The sequence below is a fragment of the Cyclopterus lumpus genome, chromosome 19 (genome assembly GCF_009769545.1).
Source record: "Cyclopterus lumpus isolate fCycLum1 chromosome 19, fCycLum1.pri, whole genome shotgun sequence".
Lineage (NCBI taxonomy): Eukaryota > Metazoa > Chordata > Actinopteri > Perciformes > Cyclopteridae > Cyclopterus > Cyclopterus lumpus.
In genome coordinates, this window is record NC_046984.1 from 12,634,740 (window position 1) to 12,649,141 (window position 14,402).

At 41.8% G+C, this 14,402-nt stretch overlaps 3 protein-coding genes across 3 annotated transcripts; 2 read left to right on the forward strand and 1 right to left on the reverse strand.

The window, feature by feature from the left end:
• The first annotated feature begins 749 nt into the window (after positions 1-749).
• On the forward strand, positions 750-2,656 carry ddit4 (DNA-damage-inducible transcript 4). The gene is made up of 3 exons (XM_034559533.1): positions 750-902; positions 1,181-1,413; positions 1,528-2,656. Exons 2-3 carry the CDS (start codon positions 1,230-1,232, stop codon positions 2,016-2,018), a joined length of 675 nt encoding a protein of 224 aa, XP_034415424.1. The 5' UTR covers positions 750-902; positions 1,181-1,229; the 3' UTR covers positions 2,019-2,656.
• Positions 2,657-3,302: 646 nt separating this feature from the next.
• On the reverse strand, positions 3,303-8,858 carry dnajb12b (DnaJ heat shock protein family (Hsp40) member B12b). Its single transcript, XM_034558541.1, has 10 exons — positions 8,609-8,858; positions 7,134-7,332; positions 6,404-6,557; positions 6,147-6,292; positions 5,830-6,003; positions 5,667-5,737; positions 5,338-5,447; positions 4,717-4,889; positions 4,449-4,591; positions 3,303-4,332 (listed from the first exon to the last, which is right to left on the reverse strand). Exons 2-9 carry the CDS (start codon positions 7,264-7,266, stop codon positions 4,470-4,472), a joined length of 1,083 nt encoding a protein of 360 aa, XP_034414432.1. The 5' UTR covers positions 7,267-7,332; positions 8,609-8,858; the 3' UTR covers positions 3,303-4,332; positions 4,449-4,469.
• Positions 8,363-14,147, forward strand: scd (stearoyl-CoA desaturase (delta-9-desaturase)). The gene is made up of 6 exons (XM_034558540.1): positions 8,363-8,595; positions 8,853-9,110; positions 10,071-10,201; positions 10,304-10,509; positions 10,884-11,116; positions 12,028-14,147. Exons 1-6 carry the CDS (start codon positions 8,478-8,480, stop codon positions 12,225-12,227), a joined length of 1,146 nt encoding a protein of 381 aa, XP_034414431.1. The 5' UTR covers positions 8,363-8,477; the 3' UTR covers positions 12,228-14,147.
• Positions 14,148-14,402: the final 255 nt, after the last annotated feature.

Below are 14,402 nucleotides of genomic sequence, written 5' to 3' on the forward strand. Positions count from 1 at the left end.
TTGAGTGTGTTGTGTACACCAACGGCCCAGTCATACTGTACATGAAACAAAGCAGCAGTTTCTGCTTTGCACTGTAAGCTTTCTTGCATTTTGCTTTGGTTTTCATCTGGTAAAACTTCCTGTTTATGCCTTAAAGCACTTTGATGGCACCAGAGCGTACTTTGTGTCAGTAATGCTATGCTGTGTAAGCTATCCTCGTCCAGCATTTCTATTGCTCGGCCTGTTTTTTTTCCAATGAGGGCAAATGTAGGAAGATGCACATCTTTGAATAGAAACCAATTATAAGCATATTATCCTGTTCCCAGTGTTGTGTTGTGCAGCCGGTTGTGTGTTGTTTTCACCTTTGTGTGGCAGATGAAAAATGATGATGTAATGCTTGAGCAAAACAGGTGACGTAATGTGCACTGCAACACTCAACCAGCTGAGCCTTTCCTGCATGGACTTTAGTCAATGCAGTTAATACACTGGATGCACATATACAGCAAAGCCCTTTTTTATGCTTATGAAAGATTTTAAACAAAGACATACTATCGGAGCCTTACAAGCCCTGGAAAGTCTCTTTATATTACCAAAACACTGGGGTCTGCTATTCATCACCCCCCAACCCCCCTCCTCCTCCTCCTCCTGTTTGTCTTCTCTGCTGGCATGTTACCAGGCAAGATACAGAGCCGATGCCGTGCCTCTCTTTTTGATTGGACGGCTGGATGCGGGGTGGGCGTGGCCTAGCACTGCATATATAAACATTGTTGCAGGACAAACCGCAGAGCTTGGCAGCTGGTGTATAGATGAGGCAGCGCAGGGGAAAGGGGTTACCAGATGGTTGTTATTGCAGACAATAACCGTTCAGATAACTATCTCAAACATCGACAACGGACTTGATCAGCACCGTTGTCATATCAACTGTAAGTACTACGTCACAAATTGCTGATTTTGCTCGCATGGCAGATCATTTGAACAATTTAAACAGCTCGTAAGCTATCTTTAAAACACAGATGTGCATCCTGTGAACTTGTACTGTTCATTTATTCCGTAACGAGGTATACTTAAAATGCATGTTACTTCCGTTTAATTATTACTAAATTATGTTTAACTCTTAACTGCTGTCTTTTATCTCGAATTTGAGTACTTATCTTTTGTTTTTTTTTCTCTCTCTCTCTCTCTCTCTCTCTCTCATGAACAGCTAATCACAGATTCAGCTGATACTGTATAATACTGCAAAGAGGACAATCATGCCCGCTCTCTCTGCAAACACTGACACCGGCAACTCACCCCCTTCTCCAGTGGACAGCAGTCTAAGGAGGCTGTCCTGGGGTAAACTGGTTCAAAGGATGGCTGATTTCAGCACATCTGCCAACAGCAGCAGTATTGAGTCGGGGTCCAACAATGGCAGCCGGAGTGATCTCTCTGACTCAGGTAAACAACGCCTCAAATGTTTCTAACACTTCATTCCGGGTGAATTAGCCTTTCCTCTTTTGATTTAAATGTTTTGTACGGCTCCAATGCTAACCCTTTGTGTCTTGACAACAGGGTCAGATGTCTCCAGTGACCTCTCTCACTTTAACGAAGACCTATTTAATGATCCAATGGAGGAGACCATCCTGAAAGAAGTGGTGGACCTAATTGCAGGAAGCCTGAAAGAGGCCAAAGACTCCTTACGATGCACCAAACTGCTCATCCCCGAGAAACTTCTGGAGCACATCGGACAGGAGCTCCTTCACCTGGCAGCCAGTGAGCCCTGCGGTTTAAGAGGGGCTCTCATCGATCTCTGTGTGGAGCAAAGGGACGTCTGCGAGAGCATGGCACAGCTATCTGTGGACCCCTACCTTGTCCCCACCTTTCAGCTGACTCTGGTGTTGAGGCTCGAGTCCGGTGGGCTGTGGCCCAAGATCCAAGGACTTTTTAGCACAAAGTCTCCTTCCACTCCAGTCGTAAGACAAGCGATTAAACTTAGCACTGGTTTCCGAGTGATTAAGAAGAAACTGTATTGTTCCGAGGAACTGCTCATTGAGGAGTGTTGAGAAATGTACGGATACGGACTGTCGATATTTTGTTGTCTGCGTTTTTACAACGCCCAGTTAAGCTCACAGAAGGGCCTTATTACTATAACTACATGTATATGATGCCTTCTGAAGAGTAAGGAGGGACTTTGTCATTGTGTAGCCTATTGTTCCCACTGTAAAGGGAGTTTATGGTACCTGGAGCAGGTGTCACGTTTCAAATTACAATGTGTAACCATCATGGTATAAGTTGTAAATTGACATTTTGCAAGAATGAAAGCGCGTACCTCAGTTTCTATTGAAACGCACAACGGCAGCTAGCTATATGATTATAGTCATTGAAGACCATTGTTTTGTTTTTTTCATTGTTTTTCTTTTTATACATGGCAATTAATTGTGATGTACGCCAAGTGATGAATTGTAAACCAGGCAAGTTGATAGGGACCCTAGCAACTGCTTGGATTGAAGGGCAAAGGCTTACCAGTGCTTGCATTATGCAGTTTATGTGCAAGCTACGGCTAAGATTTCAAATGTTAAATGATCTTGTATCTGTGTAGACCTTTCTTGCTTTAAACTTTATTTATTTGACATTCAAATACTCATAACGCACTGTTTTTGTACCTCCATGACTGCAAATAAATTATTCTTTTTATAACAAATCTCTCATCTGTTTTCTTATTTCTTGAAATTTGTCATATTAAAATGCTTCATTAGTAGTTGTGTATCCAGATTATTCTTGATTCTGCTAAATTAAATTACATGTCATTTAGCTGACACTTTTATCCAAAGCGACTTACAATAAGTGCATTAAACCATGAGTACAAACTCAGAACAACAAGAATCGAGAAAGTACAATTTCTTCAATAAAGTTAAACTACAAAGTGCTATCAGCAAGAGCCATTTAAGTGCTGCTAAATGTAAAGTTATATATATGAAGCTATATGCCAGAATACTAATATACCTATGGATCAGCTGACATAAGAGCCAGGCATTTTGGCCCACATTAGGCACAGCAACAAATATGAAGTTGCCAAACGGAAGCTAGTAACAGTACTGGCAAGTCAAATTTAGATAGCGGAGTTGCAACAGCTGCCAAAAACAGCCGAGTACATTTGCGGTTAGAGAATGCGACGCTGTGGTTCCTGCCGGTCACATGCTGCACGTCCCCCAAAATGTGAACGTGCACAAAGCCATGTTTCCTATTCCCGGCCTCAGCAGGCCGACTTCAGTCAGTCAGATGTGCTGACTGAGCTTTTATCTCCACGTTCTGTGCTTGTTCTGGCCTGAGCAATGAGTCACATCCAACAAGTTTAGGCATCCATATTTATTTTCATCTGGGAGTAAAAACATGGTGGAAAAGGTGAGCAAGAACTGTTCCGATAATCATTTTCTAAATAAATAATACAAAACGTAAATAGCATTCAATAAACATAAACGGTGTGACAGAAATTGCTTTTTTTCCCCAACAGATGGTGTTTATCAGAGACATTACGTTCAAAAACTTGAACCTGTTAAAGTCCCACTTTGTGGGCACATCTCTCATTCTATTGGCTTTTATTGTGAAGTGCCATCAAGTCACGGCATACTATTCTATCCTTAACACAATTAAACGAGGCAAAGTGTAAAGGGGTATTTCCTAATTGTTATTTCACTTTCTCTCTCACACACCACACACACACACACACACATACATACATACATACATACATACATACATACATACATACATACATACATACATACAGACAAATCTCAGGGGTTCAATGTCTGACCCTTGACATGAGTGTATGTTCATCAGAGGTTTCACATTATTCCTGCATAGTTCAGAATGTGCATTTGATGTCAAATCAGCAAACCCTCCTCCAACTCCTCTCCTTTGCTGATTTGACTGTGTAAAATTAAAGAGGAAGCGCTCAGTGTGGTATCTTATGAACTGCTACATAAATAACATCCGTACGACTAGATCTAACCTCATTATGTTCCTGTTCCAAACTGCATTATCGCAAAACCATAAAGTGACCTGTGCCAGCTCCATGGCTCTCGTTCAAAACTGGGGCGTGGAATTTTTCCAAAACCCCAATCTAATCAGTCGGACAAGCAATATTACGTGTTTTCCCCCCTATTTCAAAACATTATATTAGCATTATATTTTCATTTCACAGACTAAAATTCCACAGAACTGACTTCAACCACTTTGTGTGGTCAATTTGATGCTTTGGGTGCTGGTTTGTTTGTGTTGCTTGTCGAGTCATCTTCAGTCTCCACATTGTTAAAGCATCTATTTACAGCCAATAATCTTTTACAGCCAATAATCTGTTGTGTTGGTTCTGGACACCTGGAGACAAGAACACAGAAATAAAGAAAACATTTTCCCTTTGTGGGTTGAACCAAAACTTGGAGCTCTTCAGAATAAAACATGTTCAGAATTAAAGAAACATGCGGAGAACTTGCGTTTTACTTATGAAAGCGGCATCAACCGTGTAATGAAGCTGTGATCTCGGACAGCTTGGCGCAGCTTGGTGTGCGAGCCCTCTGTGCTCTTTGGTACAGGTCAGTGTCTCCAAAATAGCGAGCTCTGTAAAACATGCCCTCCTCTGCAGGAAATAGAAACAATTAATTAAAGATATGGGGGGGGGGGGGGGGGAACTGACAGAAACAACAATTCATATTCATGGTTGGATAAATAAATAAGCCCAATGTGTGTTCTTGGCAAACATACTCTGTTGTTTCTCCTTCCAGCAGTTGTTGCGAAGGTTGGAAACAAAATCTTCCTCCACCGTCCGCTCCAAGTTCTTCAAATTCAGTCCAGTGAACTCCCTGGAGAACTGCTCCCCCACATAATACGGCACCTTCAGGTTCTCAGTCAGCCTCTTCTGTGTGTAACCTGCCGACCTGCGTGGAGATAGGACAAAGTGTGGGAGAGAGAGAGACAATGACCAACGACAGATGACAGCTCTGGAACCTCCTGTCTCTGTTCACATGACTCATGGACGATAACGGCTGACAGAAGTGTATCTGAAAACACAGAGGCGATGCAAAATGGAGCCAGCCATCCTCGCAAACACAGAAGAGGTCTGTAATTATTTGGAATTAATTGAGGCAGCATTAAGATGTTCTTTCTAAATCAAACCAGAAAGTCATTATAATGGATCTGTCTTTGGAAGTAAGTAAGTATGGCTAGTACAAAAATATCAAGGGAATATAACAATTATGTTATGTATAGAACCACACTTGGGTTGGCATTGTGAACATAATTTGTTGTCAAAGTGGATTGGAATTGTGTAGAGCAACAGTTAACATCCTTCTCGGGCAGGTGCTCATAAGACGGATTCACACTCACGGCCTGAAGCTGAGGCTGTACGTGGGGCTGTTGACCATGATCTGACTGAGGGCCGACACAATAACCAGGATGAGGATGGGCGTGACCTGCACCAAGAGAGCGAGGCCTCCCTGCAAGGAAAAGATTACAGTGTCAAAACCCCACAGCTGAATCAATCATGATCGCTTTTGTTTTAAAAATCTCTGATAAACACTTGAATATTGCGACATTTCACTTTAAAAAAAAAAATGGATAAATGACTCAATGTCTCCCCCTGCTGTTAAACAAGACCTTTACATTATTTGCACATATTTAGTTTGCAGGAGCTCTAATAACAACATCAAACTCACATCCCGCTGTTGCTCTCTTCTCCCTCGCCTTTGGTAACGCATCCGCCCATTAGTGTACACATTAGCATTACCTAGATCAATGTAGCACATGGAGATCATAATGAGGACAAAGAAAACACTGTCTCACAAGTTTGGAGTGAAAACACAAAGCAGAGGCACTTACTTGATGGATAACCTCCTCCAAAAAACATGTTAAAGAGGTCTTCAGGGGAAATATCTGGCTCAAAGTTCCCATTGTCCGGGCTGTGGCTTGAAGGATGCTTCTTCTCTTCGCCATATTGATCATACTGTTGTCTTTTGTTCGCATTACTCAGAACAGCATACGCATTTCCAATAGCTGTAGGAAGTGAAACAGTCAAATTCAGTTTAATTATCATAAAGAAGGGCTAAACACACCTTCTGTAGCTGTAATTATAGCCTATATTTAGGCTTTCCGCATGACACTAAGGTCGGTGATAAACGAAAGTTCATGCTGGTCACCTTTGAACGCTTCTGTCGCACCAGGAGCGTGATTCTTGTCTGGATGGAACTTCAAAGCAAGTTTTCTATATGATCTTTTGAGTTCATCTTCAGGGGCGTCTGCCTGGACCCCGAGAATTTCGTAGAAGTCTTTACATTGTTTTATCCTGTGTAGAGAACACAGGGTTATCTGTGTCAAGTGTCATATTAAGGCTAAAAATATGTCAGCCATGCCTTTAATAAACCCCTCTGAGTCTCTACATGATTGACAGCCTTACCTCCTCACAGCATCTAGCTGGTCTGCCGAGTAGGACTTTGAGGTGTCTGAAGACTTTTCTTCAGGTCTGGCATCCTGGCGCTGTCGAGGCCCTGAAACCCCACTGAAGTCTTGTCTAGGTGTAAATCCATTTTTTGCTATTAGCTCCAGTAGTACTAGAGATAGAGATAGAGATACGATACCATAAAAACATCATAACATAAAAAGATATTCACACATTCATTCAACAGGCCCACCTTGTAAAAGAGATTCAACAATATAAATGGGATTATTCTGGATAAATAAAAGGGTAAATAAATACAATGTAAAAAAATTGTATTTGTGTATTATGGTGCCTCTTGGTCTGGAGCCGGAGGGATGGCTCTATGGATATTATTATTATAGTAAATTCACTATACACATAAGAAACAACTGGTTCTCTGGGATGTAGGGGTCTCTTGCCCTGTAGTCAACAGACTTTCTAGGCTTATAATAAAGAAGCAACTGATACCCGTAGCACATATGTTTCATGTTGAGCAGGTGCACACAATATGTAATGATATTCATACACGCTTGTCTTGAGATGACAATATTATCAAAGTGACTAACCCAGCTAGCTCGCTAGCTAGCAAAGGCCCCCGCTACATGAGCCGCGGAGCTCATCCGGGATGCAGGTGATGCTGCAGGTGATGATGCTGCAGACCTCCCCGGCTGATGCGCCCCTTTCTCACGGCTCGGCCATCTTAACTCACCCTTCGCTTTCTCTGTCGGGAAGAGCCTCTGCGCCTTCTCCAGGAACTTCTGCGCCTTCTCCGGCTGGTCGTTGGTTAACGCCGCAGTTGCAATGTCAATGCAGCGCTCCGCTTCGTCCCTGTTTACCTCCATTGCAGCGGGCCGAGCTAACTGGACCAGAAGTAAATACGGGCTCCTGCTGATGACGTCACGTAGATGCTGCAAATAGATCGGCGGTCAGTTGTTGGTCTTTTTGTCTGAAACCTGACGTTCAAATCGGTTTCTCCTGTCTGCTCCTTGGATGTATAAAGAGAGGTTTGCATGGTTTGACAAGTGTCGACTCCCTGGCTCTTTGCCCCCACTAGATGGAGACATAACGTCTGTCTTTGAATGTGAAAACGTACGTATGTGGCAACCCTTCTTTAAAATTAGAACCCTGTCAAATATATTTGTAACTGTCTCCTCAGTTCATAAGAAGGGGAATGTATCTCAAAATAGTCACACATGTATAGTACGTGAGCTGCAAATGAGAAATAAGACTCACACATGTGGACGGCGATTAGTGCGTATTCACAAATGCGCAACTTCCACTCTCCAACACACACATACCAAGCTATTTGAACCAGAGATTTAAACACATGCACACATGATAACCTCAATGAATATTAATATGTACCTAAACATTGTTTACTTAGGTCTAATATATTATATATATATATCAGCTACCTGTGTATACAAATGTCTCTATTCATTAAAAGATTATTAAGTGTGTGCGCATGGATCGCCTGATACGCACGGATCAGGTTACATTTACGCGCGGAGGCTGGAGCCATATGGTGGAGACTATTTCCACGGTCTGCAGCGCCACAGTTATCCACAAACGCATGCTGCGTTTAGGTGCTGGTGGAAACTTCGAGTAATTTCAATGAGAGAAAGATTTTTTTTTCTTCTAAATTGATCTCTGTAGATAAGAAAAACCGGTTGCTACTTGTCTGATGTGAGAGATACTTAAGTTGAAACGGAATATACATGCACTATGACCTCCTACGAGGGTGGTTAAAGTAACTGATACAAATCCTCAGTATATATGCTCAGTAAACTTCGTAAATTCAGTTAAATATTGATGAGGTGCATGAAAAGTAACTCAAAGTAATAGTAATTGCGATTTGATGTGATTATTCGTCAGATACATTTCACTCTATATGTCTAGACAGCTGCGGCGGCTCTCCAGAGAAGGTACATGTACATCTGGCAGAAGAATGAATAAAAGGTGAACAGCAGATAACCAGGCAGCCAATCAGAGTCCTAGTTCGAGGCGGCCTCTGAGCGCTGATTGGTCAACCGCTGCTCGCGCTGCTCCATTGATGCGTTTGCTACGCAGTCAACTACCACTCTCTCATTCCCGGCTACAGGAGTTTTCACCACATTCATCTCCGTTTTTCACAGCCAGGAATCTCTTTTCTACTCGTCTGCTTCTCTTTGGTGAGTTATTTACCTTCCGTTGAGTTGCTCTACAGGTGTAACGCGAGTGTTACGCAACGCAGCAAACGTCGTAGCCATACGGTCGTAACGTTATGTCAGCGAGAAGTCAGCATCATTGTTACAGTTTCCATCCTCTTCCTCGTCCGCGCGACGGGCTTATATTCGCCGGTTTACTCCGCCTGTATCACCGAAACACGGAAATTAACCAATTTATCTTATTTTGTTGTTGTTTGTTTTTTGTTTTTTTAACCGCCCAGAGCATCACCAAACCGCAGCCACGATGACGGAGACGGAGGCGTTGGAGAAGAAGCAGCAGCACAAGTCTAGCAACGGAAATGTTCCTCCAGAAGCCGCCAGAGAAGACGTGTTTGATCACACATACAAAGAAAAAGAAGGGCCCAAACCTCCCTCGAGCATCGTCTGGAGAAATGTCGTGTTGATGACTCTGTTGCATATAGGCGCCGCTTACGGCGTGGTTCTCCTCCCTTCAGCATCTCCGTTGACCTTGCTTTGGTGTAAGTACAATCCTACCTGTTAAAAGTATTTCTCTGGGTGTTTATTTTGGGCCTTTAAAAAAAAAAAAAAAATGTACCGAAATTACAGCTGTTATGTCACCCGCTGTTGCAAGCTGAAAGGTGGCTGCACGGTGTGCATGCTCCTCCCAGTATTCTGCATGTAAGTGGGATTATAGATCAGGACATATATCACCAGATATTTCATGTCACAGCAAGTATTTTAAAAGCTGCACAGCCTGTGCTATTTTAGAATGAAGTAACAGTATAATAGGACAGTGTGAAGAGTTATTAAACAAGCTGCATTCTGCTTTATTACTTTGAAAAGATTTTTTAGAATGTATTGGAATGTTTGGTGGTTATGAATTTAAAACCCCAGGGGCTGCACTTACGCATGGATTTCCAGGCCAACATTCAAACGGTTGTATCCATTCAGTCGGCATCTGATATGACATAATTACATGACCAAGTGACTTTCACAGTTTCATGCATCTTGCCATGTTGATTTAAACTCTCGTCAAATAAATAGGCTTGGACAAACCAGTTCAGTCAAAGGCACATTTGAATAATCTTCAGCTATACAAGCGGTGCAGGCAAGCTTGTGTGATTCATTTGATTGTATTGTGGTGATCATCTTGTCTCAAATGGCTAAATAAGTTGCCTTTGAGAAACAGGCATGGCCTTATAAGCTATACTGAGGTGAAAAAATGCAATATTGCATTACTAATTTCAGCTTTTTTAATGAAAATTCTACTGTTTATTCTATTCTACTCCCCTTTAGTTACACATACGTAATAATGTAACATGGATGACTGACTCTTGCAAAACATCACTTGTTGCAAGATCCTTCGTAGTCCTAATACTGAGAGTACAAGTGCAGAAAGCATGTCATGCTGAGATATTGCAATGTGCAGTATTTTAATTGCTAGCAGTACTAATTTGTTTTTGCATTTCTCCCCACAGCCTTACTTTGTTTTTTTATTAGTGCTTTAGGAGTTACTGCGGGAGCTCATCGCCTGTGGAGTCACAGATCCTACAAGGCCTCACTACCTCTAAAGATCTTTCTTGGTCTTGCCAACTCCATGTCATTTCAGGTAGGCCCACTTGCCGCTGTGATAATAGCAGTTTGCATTACTGTGTGACGACCACGTTGTGTCTACAGTGTATGTAATCGCTGTCTTTACCTCAACCCACAGAATGATATCTTTGAGTGGGCTCGAGACCACAGGGTTCACCACAAATATTCGGAGACAGATGCTGACCCGCACAACGCCGTCCGGGGCTTCTTCTTCGCTCACATTGGCTGGCTGATGCTGCGCAAACACCCCGACGTCATTGAGAAAGGAAAAAAGCTGGAACTCACTGACCTGAAGTCTGACAAAGTTGTGATGTTTCAGAGGAAGTAAGTGGCATCAGTCAATGATTGATTTTACACTTGGGGTATTTAACCGAAACTACAGATGAACTTTGCAGAATTATTTTTCATTATCTTATTTTCTGATATGTCAAATACAAATAGAGCAAAGAAAGGAAAATTAAACCCGTTAACCCACTGCCGCTGCAGAGTTGTGTCTGTCGTCATTCTGGTTTAGCAAGGTAACAATTACTAACTTGTCTTTTGTCAACGTTGAGATTGGTCCTCAAGGTAGACTTCTATGTAAACTGTCATGTTGAAGAAAAAACCCACGTCTGACAAGCAGTGCATTTGTGTGTTTATGTCGTACTGAGTAAACAGCGCCTCTCTGCTCTCCACCCGCTCTGTGTTTTTTTCGACAGGTATTACAAGCCGTCTGTGCTGCTCATGTGCTTCTTCGTCCCGATGGCCGTGCCTTGGTACATGTGGGGGGAGTCTCTGTGGGTGGCGTACTACATCCCCGCTCTGTTGAGGTACACCTTGGTGCTGAACGCCACCTGGCTGGTCAACAGCGCGGCTCACATGTGGGGAAACAGGCCCTATGACAAGACCATCAACCCCAGGGAGAACGCGTTTGTCACATTCAGCGCTATAGGTATGTAACGCACTAGAGCATGTGCTCTCACTGAAAAGTTGAAAAGATAAGGAAAACAGGAATTTTTGGAGGTGTATGCCACTCAGAGCTTTACGTTGTACCTGTGGCCTATGTTTGTTAGACGTAGGTCACGTTACGCCTAAACCAGTTCGGCAACCAATGATAGTAGACCGGTATATCACAAAACAAATAGGCAAGTCATTTAAAGGCTGGTTTAAACATTTTTCAAAGTTATTCTCACTCGATCCAGCAACCAATAGGAGTAAATAGTGCAGCTACAATGGCTATTTTAAAAGACCTGAATATGGAACTGGATGTTCTAAGATGGCACCCAGTTCATTAAAGTTGCTCACCAAAAATATAGTTTTAAAAAAATGCTTTAGTGGTTTTAGGCTAAGCCAACTGACTCCTTACACACCAGGCTGCTGTGAAAATGATGTACTAATATGAATGTTCAAGACTTTATTCCTCAATTGACCCAGAGGATCATCTTACATTTGTTTACTTTCTACAAAACTGAATGGGAGAAAAGGCCAGTGGGCGTCACATGATCCTGTAATTCTAAATGTGGCCACTAAAACAAAATGGACCCTTCGAACCTCCACTAAGGCCTGTCTCCTGCTGAAACTCCTTCCAGCTGTTAGAGCTACCATGGAGCCAACGTTGTAACTAACTGCACTTTCTGAACAAATATAGTGTAACTTGGGGGATTTTAGAGAGAAGCAGACAGAATGTGTTTTAAAGGATATATGGAGATAGAAGCCGAAGCCTCACATAACTTGGTAATCGAGACCGAAGACAATGATATTAAGTCACAACACGTTTACTGTCGCGCCAGATTGGCAGCTCCACAGGTTGTAACTAAATGATTTCATGATTCGCTCACCACGGTTTTTCCTTGTAACTTACAGGTGAGGGATTTCACAACTACCACCACACGTTCCCCTACGACTATGCAACAAGTGAGTTTGGCTGCAAGTTGAACCTTACCACTTGTTTCATCGACGCCATGTGCTTCTTGGGCCTGGCCAAGGACGTCAAGAGAGGGTCCCGTGAGCTGGTGCAGGCCCGGTTACAGCGCACTGGAGACGGAAGCCACCGGAGTGGCTAAGATTGATGAATTGTGGTCAGCTTCGGGGGGAAAAACAATTGAAAAGAAGAAGCTTCACAGTCTTTTGACAGCTATACATTTCTCATCCACTGAGGATAAAAGTAATCTTCATGAGGGCCCTGACAACATTTTGTAGCTGTAACTAAATCATTTGTTCAAGCTGGATAAAAAAACAAACCCATTTGTGCGAAGATGCTTTAGATCTGAAGTAGATACATTTTAAAAGTCAATTTCATCCTTTTGCCACTTTGGTGTGCATCCTTCATGCAGGGTCAGTCATGTAGCTGCTCATGTTATGTAAGTATTACTTAATTATTCATTAAAATAGATAAGAAGTGGAGCTCGGAAAATACTGAGTAACAATGTTTCAACTGATAAGATATGATACTTATAGGAGACTGTTGTCGTTGCTTGTTTATAGCCAGTTTTTACCGTTCTCATACACGGACAATAGACTTTTTGAGTGCTTTAAGATCTCGGAAAGAAAAAAGGGATGAGAGTTTGAATGATGTTGTTTGGCTTTAATGAAATATGGCACATGGTCGAAGAGTGAGGGAACCCAGACCTTCTTCTTATAACCTGACTAATGACAACAGAGTCATGTAGCGTGTTGCAGTATGTACCCAAATAAGTAGACTAAACTAAATACTAACATTAAACGTATTTAGTCCGTGTAGTAAATGGATTGAGTATTCCCCCAGACAATATAGGTGAGGCATTTATCATTACATACTAAACTGCCGTTCAAGTTATATATCAAGGAATATATCATAGTGCCAAGAGCGTGCCAACTGTCAACGTATTTATAAGCATCTTAATGGTCCACTAGAGAGCATATTTAAGTCGATTTTGCTTCTTCACCAAACATAATTGTGGAAGTTTTCTAACATTGTGGCATCAGTGGCGTTGCTCCCTTTTTTATCCAACATGTCTCTATTTTGTCCAGAAACATCTGCAGCAGAGATCTCATTGGTCGATGTAGCAGCCAGTCATGTGACAGTTCTGGTGTTACAAAACAACATGCCACCCATGCATGATGATTTACTGTAGTAGGTGTTGTGGTGAGGTCTTTTATCGGTAACTTTAATGGCAGAGCTGTGTCTATTTTTGTAACGTACTGTGGAGCTGCATCGCTTTTGGATCATCAGAACTGTAACTGTTGCCTCGGTGATTTCTGAGACGGGGTTGGGCTTCCCTTTGAAGTCCTACAAAGCTGATTGTCATTGCTAAATTTGAGGTGCATCAATGTTTTCTTTAATTCTGATGTGCGGAATGCTTATATTATCCTATTTATGTATTTATTTTAGTTTCCCCCCACCCCCCTTATTGACTTTAAAGAAATATTGCTCAACCAGATTTCTGCACTCCAACATTTGGCAGTAATACAAATCAAATTTGAGCTCCTGTGTATTTTATACGTCAGGATACAACCTAATGCCTTATGACTTGCATCCATTCCTGATCTTCTTCGCGCCAAATCTGACCACGGTCCATGTTTACAGGCTGAAGCACCAGATGGAACATTGTTTTTTATTCTGAAAACACATTTTAATTTAGGAAAATTGACCACATCTATTGACAAAAACAAAGTGCTTTAAATTAAAACAAGTTCATTTTCCAAGAATCCAAATGAAAACACCTGCTGCAAAATGTTCAATCAACAGATTTAACCCTGATGTGTCAACTAGTTTCAACCCATCGGGTGCTGTCATGAGGGAAGTTAGAGCATCACCAGAGCACCTAACAAAACCCGACAGTATCACAAGCAATGCAAACAACTCCTGCTGCCCACAATGGCAGAATCAACATTTGCCTAATGACAGAATCAAAAGGTTGTCAGTCTGAATGATGATGTCAAATCTCAAATGTACTCTATTCTGAAATAAAGAAAATCACAATATTTTCATTAGACACAATCAACAGTTGTTTCTCTCTCTTTTTTTCTGTTGTTATTCATTGTGTCTCTCTGATATGTATCCACACTGCAAAGTCTTGGAATTATCTGAACATGTAACTTTTTTGTTTGTAATGTCAGAAGACTGGCTGAATATTACATTACATGTAATTTAGCTGACGCTTTTATCCAAAGTGACTTACAATAAGTGCATTCAACCATGAGTACAAATGAGTAACATTTCTTAAAGAAAGCCAAAACTACAAAAATACCATAAGTCA

What these genes read in the sequence shown, in the direction of transcription:
- scd (XM_034558540.1), top strand. Translation starts at nt 8,478, where the DNA reads ATGCGTTTGCTACGCAGTCAACTACCACTCTCTCATTCCCGGCTACAG. An exon ending in TACTCGTCTGCTTCTCTTTG is followed by an intron (nt 8,596 to 8,852) that starts GTGAGTTATTTA and finishes TTAACCGCCCAG; the next exon opens with AGCATCACCAAACCGCAGCC. An exon ending in GTTGTGATGTTTCAGAGGAA is followed by an intron (nt 10,510 to 10,883) that starts GTAAGTGGCATC and finishes TTTTTTCGACAG; the next exon opens with GTATTACAAGCCGTCTGTGC.
- dnajb12b (XM_034558541.1), bottom strand. Translation starts at nt 7,266, where the DNA reads ATGGAGGTAAACAGGGACGAAGCGGAGCGCTGCATTGACATTGCAACT. An exon ending in TGCGACAGAAGCGTTCAAAG is followed by an intron (nt 6,004 to 6,146) that starts GTGACCAGCATG and finishes CACTTCCTACAG; the next exon opens with CTATTGGAAATGCGTATGCT. An exon ending in GAAGAGAGCAACAGCGGGAT is followed by an intron (nt 5,448 to 5,666) that starts GTGAGTTTGATG and finishes TTTTCCTTGCAG; the next exon opens with GGAGGCCTCGCTCTCTTGGT.
- ddit4 (XM_034559533.1), top strand. Translation starts at nt 1,230, where the DNA reads ATGCCCGCTCTCTCTGCAAACACTGACACCGGCAACTCACCCCCTTCT. An exon ending in GAGTGATCTCTCTGACTCAG is followed by an intron (nt 1,414 to 1,527) that starts GTAAACAACGCC and finishes TCTTGACAACAG; the next exon opens with GGTCAGATGTCTCCAGTGAC.